Source organism: Ptychodera flava, unplaced genomic scaffold, assembly GCF_041260155.1.
Source record: "Ptychodera flava strain L36383 unplaced genomic scaffold, AS_Pfla_20210202 Scaffold_94__1_contigs__length_393698_pilon, whole genome shotgun sequence".
NCBI lineage: Eukaryota > Metazoa > Hemichordata > Enteropneusta > Ptychoderidae > Ptychodera > Ptychodera flava.
In genome coordinates this window covers 195395-211544 of record NW_027248416.1, presented here as the reverse complement: position 1 = coordinate 211544, position 16150 = coordinate 195395, and the positions used below count along the sequence as shown (strand labels likewise).

Below are 16150 nucleotides of genomic sequence, written 5' to 3'. Positions count from 1 at the left end.
TTTCAAAAATGTTCTCACTTTGATGCAAAAACTTCTCTATTATGCTTTGCATTTAAAAGTTTTTTTAAAAAGTTGGAAATGCATATTTTTCTGCTATAGGTTGTTGTAAATGATGGATGTCTGCGTGTTATAGGAGGATGTGGTGGTGCTAACATGGTAAGAAAACATTTCCTGCCTATCAATAAGTGAAATATCAAGCAGATACTCAGTTTACATTCCATTAACCATGTTTATGAGTGATCTGCCAATGATTATGACTGATAGAAATGTGTACAATCTTTTGAAAAGACTATATCTATTGAAAATCTGAATACTACAACTAAATTATGATACATTATTATAAGTGCTTAAAGCATGTCGCATAAAGGAGTGTTTATGAATGGTTATTCTGGAAAAGGGTACCTGAATCGGAAGGTTTACCTGTAGACCACGTTGAAAGTTCAGTGGGATTTGAGTTAAATAGGAATGATTTACCACAGAATGAACACATTTGCATAGAAAACTTAGACCAGAATGCTGGACTTACGATTGTATAAAGGAGGCCCTCTTATAACCTGCATGGAGAGACTTCATTTAAAATTTTCCAATTTCTTTCCTCACTTTGTTTGCCAGCTGTAGTTGAAGATCTAGTCAACCAAGGTAGGCTAAAAGGTAGCATTGTGGGAAGAAGACCAGACAAGTCATCGTATGTCCCTGATATCTATGCAAAGACACAGAATGATTGGATGGATTCATTCTACAAACAAAATGGATATCTGGGTGAGTTCAGATGACTTGAACAGTCAATTAATACTACAGGGAGTTACAGATTTGTTTTTATTTCCATAATGTTTCTTTGATGCCAACATCTTATGATGGTTATACTGACAGTTCCTATAAGGTAGATTCACTCTATAAGGCCAGGTTTGTTAACAAAAAAATATGGCTTCATATCCTGTATAACACATTTTAACACACTTTACTTTTCAATGATCCCAGAAAACAAACATAAACATGATTTTCAATAGCCTGTTCAGCTGTGACATATGGTCAGTATAGAGATTTCGTACAGACTTGACATGATAGTGATAGTAATGGGCATGTCACTGCAATATAGAACGTCAATGGAGTTGACACACAGGATCAAGGATTAAATGTTTATCCTTCCAAACTCTATCACAGATGGCAAGTCATATGTCAAAAGGACATACAAATCAGAAAAGCTGGTATTCCTGCAGAGTGTGTGCATTGGTAAGGCAATCAGAGACAACGTAGAAGCCAGCTTAGATTAGGCCTTGTCCAGTAATTCATGGATATAGATATTACTGTAAGTTTTAGTCTATGGTTGATCTGTGTTTCATAAATACATAAGTTAGTGTATCAAACCTTACTTACTCTTTATATACAATTCATCATCATTCTCCCGGTGTACCAGGGTGTTCACCAAGTCAATTTGTGATCAGGCAGGTTTGTGAAACAGAATTGTAAAATCCAAGCCAGCTGGCTCACTTTGATAATCCCAGACTCTGAGTGGAGTAAATTTCCGGTGCTAAGTTTCATAGACATCATGCAGATTTTACGTAAATAGCCTGCAAGTATTCTTCCTTTCCCAAATGTTGTCTGTTATCACTATTTATATCATGAATTGTATAGATCCTGTGGCCTATAATATGCCACTTAATATAATGTAATAATATGATATAATATAATGTGCCATTTGCAGTCTGTGCAAAACTTGCTTTTATATATATATATATATATATATATATATATATATATATATATAATATATATATATATAATATATATATATATATATATATATCAAAGTATACAGATGTCCTCGTGGGAAATTACACTTTGTATGTATGTGTGTGTGTGTGTGTATGTATATATATATATATATATATATATATATATATATATATATATATATATATATATATATATATATATATATATATATATATATATATATATATATATATATATAAAAGCACATTTTGCAGGGACTGCAAGTGGCACACTTCAAAAGTTAATTATTAAACATGAATACTTCTTTCATTATGTCCACTATAAATGATCCATTTTAGAGCCCTTTTCTTGATTATTTTGACTACTTTGTCTCAGATGTTGTTATATCAGTGGTCTATATCAAACACTTTGGTTGTAAGTGTTGCCAAGTTGTTTTTAACATCACATACCAGTAGCAAGTACTCATAATCAGTGGAAGAAATATTCTAGAAATCACATATGTTGTAGCTTGTAAAATGGCTGTTCCCAATCTACTTTTTGAGATATCAATTATCAATTATCCATTACCCCATGATTTTGAGCTCTACACATGACTATATTTCAAATTTGACTTGTTCAAAGAAAACAATAGTCATGGTGGATAAAAATATTGTTATTTTGTTACACTCTTGATTCTTACGTATTCTCTACATGTATATTTGCAATATGAAGTTACTCATCCAATTACAAAGATGCCACCTTATTTAATGTAGTAAATTTTATGAAAAATGCTGAGTCAGCACTTTTGCATCAGTGATTTTTCAAAGAAAAACATACAATTATGATTCTCTTTTAAAAATAAAGCACAGTAACATGGTATTTGTTTTATATTTTTCAATAATGCACCTTTCAGTGGATCATTTGTGAAAGTTATATAAAATGGACAATATTCCTAGTATGTTTTCTGACATTTCTACATGTATGCAATCCAATGCAGTGACTAATTTTGCATAACCCCTGGGTAGTCTTCTACATTAAAATGTATTGCACACATTATTAGACTCTAATTGAGTTGATGAAGAAATAAAGCCAGTGGGCTTAGATCCACTTTGACCACCCTGACCTTCTCGTTTTCTTTTCAATTTGAAACAATCTGACTTTAAATGGCCATCTTTCTTACAATAACCACAAGAAAGTGTACCAAACTGTTTGCCATAAGGAGATTAAGACCTGGGATCTGATGATGTGGGAGTCTTACTTGAACTCTGTGAACTGTTGTCATTTGATTTTCTACTCTCCCTTGAAAAATTCTTGGATGAAAAGGTGGAGTTAAATTTCCCTGCATTGTTTCTGTATGAAAAGGACTGGGATGGTTTGCTGAGAAATGAAGATTTGTGGGTCAATGAATAATCATCGGCCAAACGTGCAGCAACCTCCAATGTATCTGCCTTTTGTTCATTGATAAATGTCTTGATGTCGCTTCGAACACACCTTTTAAATTCCTCAATCAAAACAAGTTGTCGTAATTTTTCATAATTCTGACAGACCTTTTCAGAGGAACACCAACGCTCAAACAGTTGTTCTTTTGTTCGAGCAAATTCAACATAAGTTTGATCCTTTGCTTTCTCAGCTTCAGGCACCAATTGAATTGATAGCCCTTAAGTATTAATTCCTTCACAGAATCATAATCTGAAGCCTGCTCTACAGACAACTGAATGTAAATTTCTCTGGCTTTACCCACCAAAGCACTTTGCAAAAGCATAGACCAGGACTCCCTAGGCCAATTCAGACTCTGAGCAATTTTCTCAAAATGAAGGAAATATTTATCAACATCCTTTTCTTGGAAAGGGGGAACTAACCTGAAATGCTTAGTGATGTCAAAACTGTCGGAAGGGGAGAATTTTCCTGACTTTCCAAGCTCTAAACGTTTCATTTCTAATCTTTCTTTCATTTCCAATTCCATTTTCTTAAGTTCCGAATTTGCCTGTATTTCTAATTCCAATTTTATGAGTTCAAAGGTAGACTTGGGCTCATAATCTTTCAAGGTGGATTCCTCAAATTTGCCTAAATTAACTAAATGTTTTGCAATATTTTACTGTATTTCCCTCTTGCGCATAGATCTTTTGACTTCTACTTTAAGGAAATTGGCCAGTGCAATTAGGTCATCTTTTCTGAGGGAATCAAACGTGTCCTGATCAAGGTCCTCCATTTTGTCTGGTTTGAATTCCGCCATGATTAAAATTTCGCTGAGTTCACAATATACAGTAGTTAAGAAAAGGCTTGCAAAATGTTGTGAAACGACTCAAAATATCCCGGACAAGCCCCCCAATTTTGTTACGTGCGAGAAAACGAACAAAAGGGTGAACTCAGCAGTTTCCTTTTAAAATGAAATTTATTACGAAAAATAAAACTAATCACTCTGTGAAGGGAACGAATACAAACTGTAAAGTGTGCAGGCTACTTATCTCGGCTGGAACAGCAAAGCTCCAGTCTCAGAGTTGTAACAGTCAGTCGGATGAATGAACAGTCCTTTGGCTTGCAGGCTTGAAGTTGCACAAAATCCACAGTATGAATCCAGCATGGCAGTGAAGGTCTTGAAAAGTCTTGACATTAATACTGCTGGAGTTTCCAAAGACTTGAAGTAACATGCAAGAGACACAATCCCAAATGTCTGACTGCAAGCTGTGCCGGTGCCCTATTTATACTCATGTGGTTATATAAGAGCATATAAGAACAATCTAGAACTTTTATTGACATGCTAATTACTGCAGCTCTAAAATTATCTCTCTTACATAACTAATTAAAGCTGCACTTTTCAATCCCAGGTTCTCGCATAAGTGGAGTTCTCCGCCCAGTCAAACACTTGGCCACTACGATGTTTGATTTCTATAACATTAATTACACAAACTGATCTAAACCTTTTGTTACCTTTTGCTAATCCTACAAACAGAGTTTATACAAGCGTTTGATCAACAGTCAGTTCAAATCGCCAATGGTCATTGATTCCCAATCACAAACGCTTGAATTTCCTAAAAAAATGTCTTCCAGTCGCGTTAGACTTTGAATATAACCACAGAGTTCGATCGGCAGCAAATTTGTGCTGACCGCTTGGTAGTCTGTCAATGTTTTTTGCGGCCGGAAAAAACTAAAAAGTGGCATTTTCTGGAGCGTGCGCCCGCGTGTTGCCTGTTTTGTGTCCACTTACACAATGAACGCCGTCATAGCTTCACGTCCTTTTAAAGGGAGGCTCCGCCGTTAAATTTCCAGAACATTCCAAACATGAATAATTGAATTCAAGGTTGTGAGGTCGTCAAGGACAGTGACCTTGAGAATGTTCTAGACTAATTAAACTCAGCTCATGAGTGTGGGGGGGAAATGACCTACATAACAACATGCATCACCACAGAGGGTCTAACCTTATTAGTGATGTCACACCATGTATTGACATCTGTTATCAAATTGGTTTTCCAATGAAGTTTACCTGTCACAGACACATTCACAAGACATCTTTGAGAATTTTACAAGTCCGTTCTCAAGCTCATATCAACAATTGTTAATACCATACCTCATTAGCTTTTGTTATTAATAAACAGGATATATCAAATTTAGGTGATAAAATGTTTAACCTGTTCATCCCTTATCCCTGTAAACAGATTCACCATCATCATTCATAATAACAGTACATGTATGTGTCTATACCTTGTGCAGGTATTGAAGTTTGATGATCAAGCAGAGAGAGAGAGTTTTGTCAAAGAGCTTCAAGACTTCCTTGGTACAGCTGAGGTTGGCACTGGAAGCAAGGGGTTAGAAATCAGACAAGACCAGATGTTGAAGCAAGCTGTAACCAAAGCCCATCATCAGATGGTCCTGGAGAGATTCTTCAGAGTGGCTTTTGCCCAGGTAGGTAAATGTACTTCTTGAGTGACTAGGTTCACGTCAAAGTTGTCATTGTTTTTGGTGCTGAATTTTTTCTCACACAAGAGAGTGGATTTATTGCTACACCTCTTTGACTTTGAAAGTTCAACATCAGCGTTGTAGATGTGCTGCTGCTATTGTGCAGGGTGTTACATGACTGATTCCAATCTGAACACAATTCCAGAAAGAAAAGAACACTGACTCACAAAACTTTTAATGTTAACAGTTTCAAAAGAAAATAATCAGAAAATTTTGTGAAGGCAGAAGACTCCATGTACTCACAGATAAAATTATTTTATCCTGAAAATGAAATTGATGTATTTGTAGTTAGATGTGACTTTTTTTACCAACATGGAAATTGTTTAAGTCAGAGTTTTATTGGCTCATTTTTGTTATGTGTATAAATACCAAAAAAGAGCTTATATGGTGAGTCAGTGGCATCTGTATGTATGTCTATCTGTATGTATGTATGTATGTATGTATGTATGTATGTATGTATGTATGTACCGATATGTACTGATGTATGTCCGTCACATGCAAAAGCTCCCAAAGCGCCGCACCTACCATCACAGTATTTGGTGTACAGGTAGACCCAGGGATTGAGATGTGACGTCCCTTACCGAAAATTATTTCTACTGCAAATTTGCCGTAAGTTTGCTGCAAATATGCAGCAAGCATATAGCTTGCAGGAAGGAGTTGCAGAAGTTTGCAGGTAGATGTGACCCTCCTGCAAACCCTTAAGTCAGTTTGCAGCAAATTTGCGGTAAACGACTAAGTTGCTGCAAATTTGCGGCAAACCAGATTATTGCTGCAAATATGCAGCAACACATGATTGACATATTTCCCACTATTTCATTACCAGGGAGTACACACTACACACTGAGTACTGTTGCACTTCGTGACCAGTCATATGTCAGCAACACAAAATTGATCTTTCATTTATATTTTATGTTCCTTTATTTCATAACAGACAATCCACTTTTTAAATTATAATAACTGGTAATGCTAGATAATGAACAGCTTCAGTTATGCTGGTGAAAGCATTGCATGGATATAGAGTGCATCTATCTATAGTATATACTGTAGTGACATGATGTAATAAAAATGCCCTTTGACAATCTGGTTGGGTAAATTATGGTTGGATCGAAAACTGAATTTTAGGGAAACAAATTTTTGAAACAGGGACTTGTCTGTCTTGCAAGTTACACCCTGTATTTTCTGCGAATGATACCAAAATGCAAACAGTTTCGAACGAAATGTGCGTTTGATGATGGTCTGTAAGGACACGTCGTAGACTTTTGTTACTGCAAATCTGTACAGTAATCTTGAATGTTTCCGCTACTACCTCCAAGCAGAGTAGTGGCTGTGCTCCAAGCTATTCATCCCATCAATATAGTACATGTATACGGTACGTACAATGCACAGCAGCTTACAGTCTGTCCCATCGATGCCGCTGACAAAATCTCGCCTTCTGATAACATGGGTCGAGGTAAAAGGCTTTTGTCCATGTTTTCAGCGTTAGAGTTGTATTGCCGAGCACAAATTTGAGGTTTAGGATTACACTCCATCCCGAGTCGCTGTACGAAAATTCAAAGCGCCGCTTCACCAACGTCCAACACGTCCTGTGTATCAGCTGCGAGCAGCCGACATGTTTACACTCTCCGGTCACGGTTCATCAAGGTCAGTTCGCGCATTGATATTGATTCTTCGTGCTGAAACAATTTTTTACTCTCTTTTTAGTCTTTCTATGATAAAAATAACCATTTTCATTAAACTAATAAATTAAATGCTATATTAAGTATGAAATATAACGGATTGGTGCAGATGTAGAGTCAATTCCAGCATTTAAAAACGGGACTAAATTATCAATCGCGTAATGATTTATAGATCGCACTTCCGTTATCGTCATGAGGCTTGATCGGCGCGAAGTTAGATTTTAGTACCCTCGGCCAGTGTCGGCTGCGTACAAGTGAGCAGGGAGTTTTCTAGTGGACAATTTCGTGATCTTTCTATGGAATCGCCAGCCAAATGATATCACATAGTTGCAAAAACGTGTATACAGTACCAGGGACAGGCGGAGTTCTAAATTTGTGAACGCGAGCGGCAGTAAAGATGCCGACTATATTTTCTGAGTACGGTATTTACACACAGCACGGTGAGACCTGCAACCGGACCGGGAATCGTCCAGCGTCTGCGAGCCGTTCAGAAATGTAAGTCAATGTACCGTTCGTCTGTACATCGATCGCTATAATTATGTTCTGTAATCGTTGTATTGCAATCTTTACCTAAAGATAATTTCGTTGAGTACTGATTCATACTGAATTCACTTTCGTTTCACAACAGTTACAGTAAGTGCTGAGATTTTTGCAGATTGTCGCCGTCGTGTATGTAAACAACATACGGCGGTCCGCTGTCGGACATTTTAATCATTATTAATTTAATTTCGATCATGAATATTTATGCATTTTCTGCTTCAATTTTTCAACTTGATTTTGTCTCATTTTCAAATAATTATGGATTTCTTTCATGAAATTTACAATGTTTGGTCAAACGGTAAAGACTTACACTCTTCCCTGAACGATTTATATTTTTCAGAATCCATTGCTGGTACACTAAAGGGACAAGAAATTCAGAGAACAGAAAGCCAAATCGCAGCCTTTGACAGTAATGTAAATGTAACATGAAACTTCTCAAGTCAAAAGAAAATCTTGACATGATCATGACACTTATGTGGCATGAAATGAACATGGCATATAAAATAAATTGTACCACAGTTGAATTTAACCTTTTTTTCTCTGTCTCTTTTTGTTTATAATAACTTTATTTGCGCTGACCATTGTTTCTCGTGAAACTGGTATTTCAGAGTTAAGTTGGATAAATAATATTTATATATTGGCCGACTGTGGACAGCACAAGATGTGTTTTATCCAACTAAACTCTGAAATACCAGTTTCACGAGAAACAATGGTCAGCGCAAAAAATAATTTGCTTTATGGAGTTTGCGGCAAATTTTCAGTAACATTCAAATTAATTTGCCGCAAGTTTGCTGCAAGGATTGTCCGCAAATTTGCTGCAAAGAGTTTTGCAGCAATATTGCGGCAGGGAGTTTGCTGCATATTTGCAGCAAGTTCACAAGAAACCTAATTTGCATCTGAAAAATGAACCACCCGCATATTTGCGGCAAATAGTTTGCTGCAAATTTACTGCAAAGCTTGCGGCAAATTTGCAGTAACAGTTTGCGGGAGGCCTAAAATTTCGGTAAGGGGTTGTTCAAATGAACATGTTAGTGTCAAAAATATGCAAATAAGGTAAGAAAAAGGGGAAATCTTGCAAATGTGCGAGAGTGGTAGCATTAACTGAAACAGCCCACACATTTGAGTTGGAGATTCTGTAATCTTTAACATTTTTGTATGCAATATACCTATTATGTGTTGGAGTGGTGGCAATGACTGAAACAGGCTACACCACTGACCTTGAGTCATTTCCTGTCATTGTTCATGAACTGATACATATTGGCAGACCTGCTGAAACCATGAAGGACTGTGTTGAACCATTCTTCTGCTAAGCCTGTTCCTAAAGTTGACCTCCAGTACCTAAAGTTTCAGACCTTATTTATTGTTGTCATTCTTGTTTTTCTGGTTTAAATATTTCTTGATGGACCAATTCAAACCAAATATGAGCACACAGTCCTTGATGGTATTTTTCTCAGATTAAGGTAGTATGCGCCTTGGGGACAGAAATTTGGATTCTCAAATTTTATCAATTCTCTTCTGACCTATTTCTTGTTGGGGGCTCATTTTAAAGTTCTTGATGCAAGAATAGTTTTCACCATCTTAGTTTTTTGAAAATCGAAAATTTTATCTTTTCCCGTAGAGTTAACACAGGGATGGCAGCCATTTTGAATTTCAAATATTGAGAAATCTTAGGCAATTTGATTCTCTAGTTCCAAACTTTGCAAGGTGACCCCAATTTTTATTCTTGCTTTGGTAAGAGAATGGTTTAAAGTTTCATTGAGGAAAGTTTGAGCAAAAGTTTAAGTCTTTCACTTTCGAGGCGCATATCACCTTAAGGTAATATGCACCTCGAAAGTGAAAGACTTAAACTTTTGCTCATATTTTCCTCAGTGAAACTTTGACCATTCTCTTACAAAGCAAGAATAAAAATCAGGGGTCACCATGCAAACTTTGGTACTAGAGAGACAAATATCTTGCGATTTCTCGATATTTGAAATTCAAAATGGCCGCCATCCCTGTGTAAACTCTATGGGAAAAAATAAAATTTTCGATTTTCAAAAAACTAAGACGGTGAAAACTTTTCTTTCGCCAAGAGCTTCAAAATGAGCCCCCACAAGTGGTAGGTCAGAAGAAAATTGAAAAAATTTGAAGGCCCAAATTTTCTGTCCCCGAGGTGCGTTCTACTTAAATTATAAAAGTTGTAGTTTTGTAATGATGAAATCATTGATGATTGTTATGTCATATGATCATGTAATCTGAATGCTGACAGAACAGTATTGTTAATGTCCTTTTACAAAGTATGTATGCTTTGAAATTCATGAACATCATTCATGTTCATCGAGCAGCCATTGACATACAACACAGGTGCAACTTAACCTGTTCACCCCCAAGTCCCTGTAAACAGGTCCACAGTCACCATTGATAACAATTGGTTTGAACCAAACCATAATGTTGAAAGGGTTAAGTTTCTAATTTTGCCATGTGAGATAAAATTTACACTTTCATGAATATTACTATGGTGTAAAAGGCTTCAAGTGGCCATGAAACTTTTACCTGTTTGCTAACTGTGGTAACTGTCAGTTTCAGTTTATATGATGTCAGCCTTGACTACGATGTATTTGATGAGAACAGCACTAGTAGCTATGGATCTATAGAACAGTGCAGTTGTCCTCCTGGATTTGAATGATTATCATGTAAGGTAAACACTGACATACCGGGGTACATACCTTTGTACAGGATATTCTCACCATTTTCCCTTCTCACAATGATAAAGCATTCTCTGAAAATGTACATACCTTCTTCAATGAAGGCCATGAACTTCAACTTGGGCTAGTGTTATATTTACAGTTGAAGCTGAGGAATGTCAAACTGTAAGGAAATGACATGATGCAGACAGATATCTCATCACCAATGATGGCTGATTGAGTTCACAAAGTGTCACATAAATTTTGTTTAAGCTTTACAAAAATGAAACTTATTGACTCGTCTATGATTTGTATTTTCCAAGGAATGTTTACCAGGCTACAGACGTATTGATCGAAAAATCTTTGAAGGAGAGTGTGTTCCCTGTGAATGTAATGGTCATGCCGTGGAATGTGATGATTTCACCGGAGCGTGTATTGTAAGTATAACCCCTGAAATAGGCTGGAGAAAGGTCTGGGGATGTTAGGTGGGAGAAAAATTAATAAGCAAAGAGGAAAAACATTGCTTTTTGAGAGAGGTGCTTCTGAAACCAGTGAAGTGTTCCTTTGCTCCAAAGTACAACTTTGCTGTCAGTGTGTCTTACCACAACATTTTACATCAGTCAGTAAACTTTTAAGTAAAACACTTTGACGCAAGAGACTAAAAAGTTTGACTTTTGAAACTAGTGAGATTAAAAAGATAATTCCGTAACAAGTAATATAGACTGACTTAAATTTTACATCATGGCCAATACTGTAACTATTTTTTAAATTTGTTTCCTTATATCAATGGCAAGTTCTTCCATTAACAACAATATATTTTGGTATAGTTTCAGCCCAACATGTATACCTGATGGCAACAGTGGTTTTATTTGTGACTTATACTGCAATATTGGCTGCGAAGGACCACGCTGTGACAGGTGAGAAAAACATTTCATGTCTCCCTCAGTCTTAACTTTCAAATGGTGACAAATATTGAACTTGTGTGCTCTACTGGTGTTTGATCAATTGAGTATTCTTGTGTGGTCTCCAAATTGTAGTTCAGATTATCATTCTAGATAGCTTTTACCAGGAATACTGTCAATGATTCTCCTCTCATTTCTTATCAACAAAGTCTTACCAGTATGATCAGTAATGCTTGAAAGTAATTTCTCCTCTCCGTCATCTGCTAATGATTTAAAGACAGGATCAGTGTGTAAAAGGCCCCTATTCCTATATTGATGAAAATTGATCGCGTTGAATAACAAGCATTGAGTTATAGTATGATCTGGTGAGCTAATCAGCTGTGTACAGACCTAGGTTGACATGAAACAGTGGGCATATGTGTGAAGTTGAAGTTCCATTCATGAACTTTTGGTGTCTGTAAAAACTTTCCAATTATCTCGTGTAAATTGATGTATGGAAAAGTGTATTAAATGTTATGCCATTTATTTTACACTTGTTTAACAAAGAACTTTGCCAAGTCTTTACACTTAGTCACAATTCAAATGTTGATAGGATAAGCTGACAGAACACTACTGATAAACTCAATAATTTCATGGATAGTAGGGCCGTTCACATTAGCCAAAAAAGACTCGCCCTTGTCCTAGCCAGGTTCGTGGCCGACCAAAAAAACAGGTGTGAACGGTTCTGGCCGGCCACTGTCCGGACAATTTCTGTCCTAGTCGAGAGGGGTGGTTTGTGGCCGACCCAGGTCTCTGGCCGAGCAGTAAACAGCGTATGTGAACGCGTTTTGTCCGACTCAGGTCCCAGTTGACGCCCTCTGTAGTTGACATGCAGTGTAGTCTTTGACCTATTCGACGATTCAGTATCATTTTAGACATGGTGAGTCGAGGAGTCAACTGGGCTACGGAAGAAATAAAGTGTCTTTTAGGCATTTGGAACGAAGATATGGTGAAAAATCTGATGGACGGCACGTCAAGGGATCGAATCGCCTACAATATCATCTCACAGCGTTTGTCAGAGCATGGGTTTGATCGTAGTATCTAATTGTAAAGAAGTGTCCATCCTGTTCTGAGTCCGGATAAAGGGGAACTTCAGACCACAGTACGCGTAGATTGAGTGAATATAGATCAGGCGACACAGGAATTAACGTTGCGCTCGAAACTTTATTTCCCCAGGTCAGCCTGATGGCTGCCTGGGGCAACTCTTAGCTCCGAGAGCCTGGGGATATGCTCACTCCAAGGTCCCCAAAGTCCGACTCCAAAATTTACAATACTTTGTCGACAAGAAAACTTGCCAACGCTAGTTTCACAATGATTAATACCTAGTATGCATGAGACATGTCGAAACACCATTGTTTTATATCCAAGCTGTGAAAATATGAAAAGCTATACTTAACAGCTACAGTTCTGATAAAAGTTCGACTACATTTTCTTTCTATTGTCCAACCTTGCGTGAGACATTTCATGCATAATCATAGGAATTCACGAGACACGCGGATGCTGGAATGCGCTGCTATTGAATTTAAACAGAAGAGACTTGAAAATGTAACTTGCCGCCAATTTTGAAGAATTACAACTCCGGTAAATCGTGGGAATTCAAGCCCAAGTGGCAAAATGTTGAAATTTGGCGAATTACAAGAATGAAGATTTTAAAGAAACCGGTACAAATTATAGAAACATCATAACAGTAGCCCAGATCAATGCAAACGTAAGATGAAACATTTGAAGTCCGTATTCAAAAAAGTTTCTTAATAATAATAGGACAAGCGGTCGGGAAGAAAGACCTGTATGTTTTAGTACGAAGAACTTAGCCAGATTATGGGCAGCAGACCTGCAGTAAATCCCGCTGCAGGCTCGGTGTGGACAGTTGCAGACGCTACCAAATGATCTAGGTTAGGACAGCGTTGAACGTAATGTGAACGCGGACAAAGATTAGCTTATCTTCTCACATTCTGCCGGATTAGTTCTGGCCGGCCCTGGGCCTAGATGTGAACCCCATAACAAACCGTTGCTCTTGTATTGTATTTTGACGTACGGTAAGCCATATAACTATTATGCATAGCCAGACAAGTAAATATCCATTCTACAAGGGTTACTCGGCTTCTGATCTAATTGTCTCTCCCTTTAAAATTTCTCATTTTGTTTTGTTAATTTTCTGTGTACTACAGGTGTGCTGATGGTTACTACGGTAATCCGTTGGTTTTGAACAACACCTGTAAACCGTGTATGAACATCGGCAATCATTTATGGTAATCTGAACCTAGCTTTGGACAGTAACTGCAATACATTGACTGGAGAATGCTTATATGTGTGCAGGAAACACAGCTGGACCAACTTGTAACCGATGTACTGATGGTAACTACAGTGATGCCATCGTTGAAAAGAATTATCAACGTAAGTTGTGCCGAGTCAAACTATGTCTGTGCAGGGACATTTAGTTTGTCTAAATTTGGCCCTGAAGTGTTTTTGTGATAGATCAACTGAGATGTAAACCTAAGTTGGTGGCATGAACTGTAGAGCAAAGGAGGAATAGTTAAAATCACCATGTGTAACTGAGACTTTAAAGGCCCTCTAGGCACCCTATGCCGTCATTCTATCAACAGTGCTGTTTGCGGTTACATGGGTGTTACTAAATATAGCCACACTGGTGTGACATGAGACACTACTGCTTGAAATGCAGACACATTGAGTCAGTATTGCATGCATGATTGTTGTTGCATCTTGTAGTCTGAGCTGTTAACTTTGTCTTTTCTAGAGGTCATTGTAACAGTAGCAATTGTGTACTGTATTTTTGTTGTTCATGCATGTGTGTTTCCAAAAAAGTAATTAAACTTGCAGACTAATATTTTTACATAGTACTGAGAGAATAATGACCTGCCATTTGCAAACAGCAACATATGTCTGTCTGTCAGTTTGATCGTTTTTCAGCATCACCGTAGTAACCATCGGGCAAGTGAACTGAACCCCCCACTTGCCCGAAAGGCAAGTGGATAAAAAAATAAGTGTCTTTCCCTGCAAAAGAGGTAGACCAGAAAAGTATAATTTTAAAAATTTGAGAGTCAGATTATCTAACCCCAAGGTGTATTTCACGGTATATACAGTGAAAAAATCAATAATCTGACAGTATTGAGTTAGTTTCCACAAGGAGATTCACCTTTCAGATATTTCCCACCCACCATTCAGGGTAAGTGTCTGATGGCTATTGATCTCTGAGGTGACTGTCCTTGTACCATCCTAATAAATGATATGAAATGTCAAATGTCAATCTTTTCTATCTCTGGGCAGATATTAGTAGTACCCTTTCTTCTCAGTGTGCATGTGTATATAGGAACTGTATAATATAAATCTACTGCATGATTACCGCTGAAATTTAGGTTTATTAAATGTTCTAATTAATTTGGTTATGATATTGACAACTGAAATACTCTTCTTTACATTGTGTATTATGTCAATGACTGTTGAAAATTGTCAGAAATTAGATTATTTTACTTTGATAATTCAGATGATTTGTACACCAATCAGAATAGTTGCCATCATTCCATATATAATATACAGGTGGTAATTGTTGAAACAATGTACAAAATATAACCATTTGTGGTATGTAATGATTTTTTTTGAAAAACTAGCCAAAAAAAATCATGACCAAAAGTTTTTTCTTTCAGCCTGGTTACTGGGGTATTATTTCTGGAAAAGGTTGTGGATCTTGTTTCTGTGATCCTGATGGGTCTGTTGGTCCAGCATGCAACTTTGTCACTTGGCAGTGTTTCTGTAAACCAGGAGTGACAGGCAGAACTTGTGATCGATGTCAACCAGGACATTACAACTTCACCTCAGAAGGATGTACATGTAAGTTACTGCTGCAAAACAGAAAAGTGTCATATTTTGTATTTCCATAGATAAGTCCCTTCCTACTTTATAAAACACCCATCTTTATGTGTATCTATTTGTGCAGGTTTGTGTATTATAAGTGTATATATTTGTAGGTGCGCATCGGTGTTTGTTTATGTGTGTGCATATATTTGTATGTGTGCAGTGGCGTTTGTGTTTGTTTATGTATGTTTTTGTATATTTGTACAAGTTCACCAGTATCACAATATGTGTATGTTTATTTGTATTTGTACAAGTGTCTTGCACCAGTATGTGTGACAGTGTATGTCTGTGCCAGTGTTTGTATTTTAAAGTGTACCTGTTTGTATGTACGTTTTCTTGATCTCTGTATTTCAACTTGTATCATTTTAAGTTAATTGGACCATTTCTGTTCAAAATGTCTTCTTTTGTAAAGTGTTTGACAGTCATCTTTGATATTTGGTCCACAGTTTTCATTGACTTTTCTTATTCAGGAAAATATTATATTTGAAAATATATTCAGTTGTTCAGATTGTGAGAACACCTACCCTAGTAGGTTTCACATTTGATTTATAAGTTTACAGAGTTGATTTAGTTTTTCTCATTCCATAAAATCATTTGCTATCGACGCTTTTAACAGCATTATCTGCAAATTATTCAATACTAGGAAGATTTTTTTACAAAGAATTTTGCCTGTATTTGCCAGAGGCACAATAATGGGCAGATGTGATCAGTCAGTTATGTCTGTCTGTTTGTCTGGTTTTGAAATATCATCACAGAGCTGTATTGGTGTATAGTTTATTTAATAGTCCCCACG

At 36.9% G+C, this 16150-nt stretch overlaps 1 protein-coding gene across 2 annotated transcripts; it reads left to right on the top strand.

Annotated features, from left to right (window-relative positions):
• Window positions 1-618: 618 nt before the first annotated feature.
• Window positions 619-15327, top strand: LOC139129140 (uncharacterized). 2 transcript variants are annotated; one of them, XM_070694789.1, is made up of 7 exons: window positions 619-759; window positions 1162-1306; window positions 5422-5613; window positions 10870-10983; window positions 11374-11463; window positions 13656-13881; window positions 15150-15327. In XM_070694789.1, exons 2-5 carry the CDS (start codon window positions 1289-1291, stop codon window positions 11395-11397), a joined length of 348 nt encoding a protein of 115 aa, XP_070550890.1. In that variant the 5' UTR covers window positions 619-759; window positions 1162-1288; the 3' UTR covers window positions 11398-11463; window positions 13656-13881; window positions 15150-15327. The 2 variants fall into 2 exon arrangements, 1 of the variants encoding a protein (XP_070550890.1); XR_011551530.1 differs by lacking the exons at window positions 619-759; window positions 1162-1306; window positions 5422-5613 and adding an exon at window positions 10457-10560.
• Window positions 15328-16150: the final 823 nt, after the last annotated feature.

Excerpts from the sequence above, each read along its gene's own strand:
- LOC139129140 (XM_070694789.1), top strand. Across the intron at positions 5,614-10,869 it reads TCAGAGTGGCTTTTGCCCAG|GAATGTTTACCAGGCTACAG; the intron begins GTAGGTAAATGT and ends GTATTTTCCAAG. Across the intron at positions 10,984-11,373 it reads ATTTCACCGGAGCGTGTATT|TTTCAGCCCAACATGTATAC; the intron begins GTAAGTATAACC and ends ATTTTGGTATAG.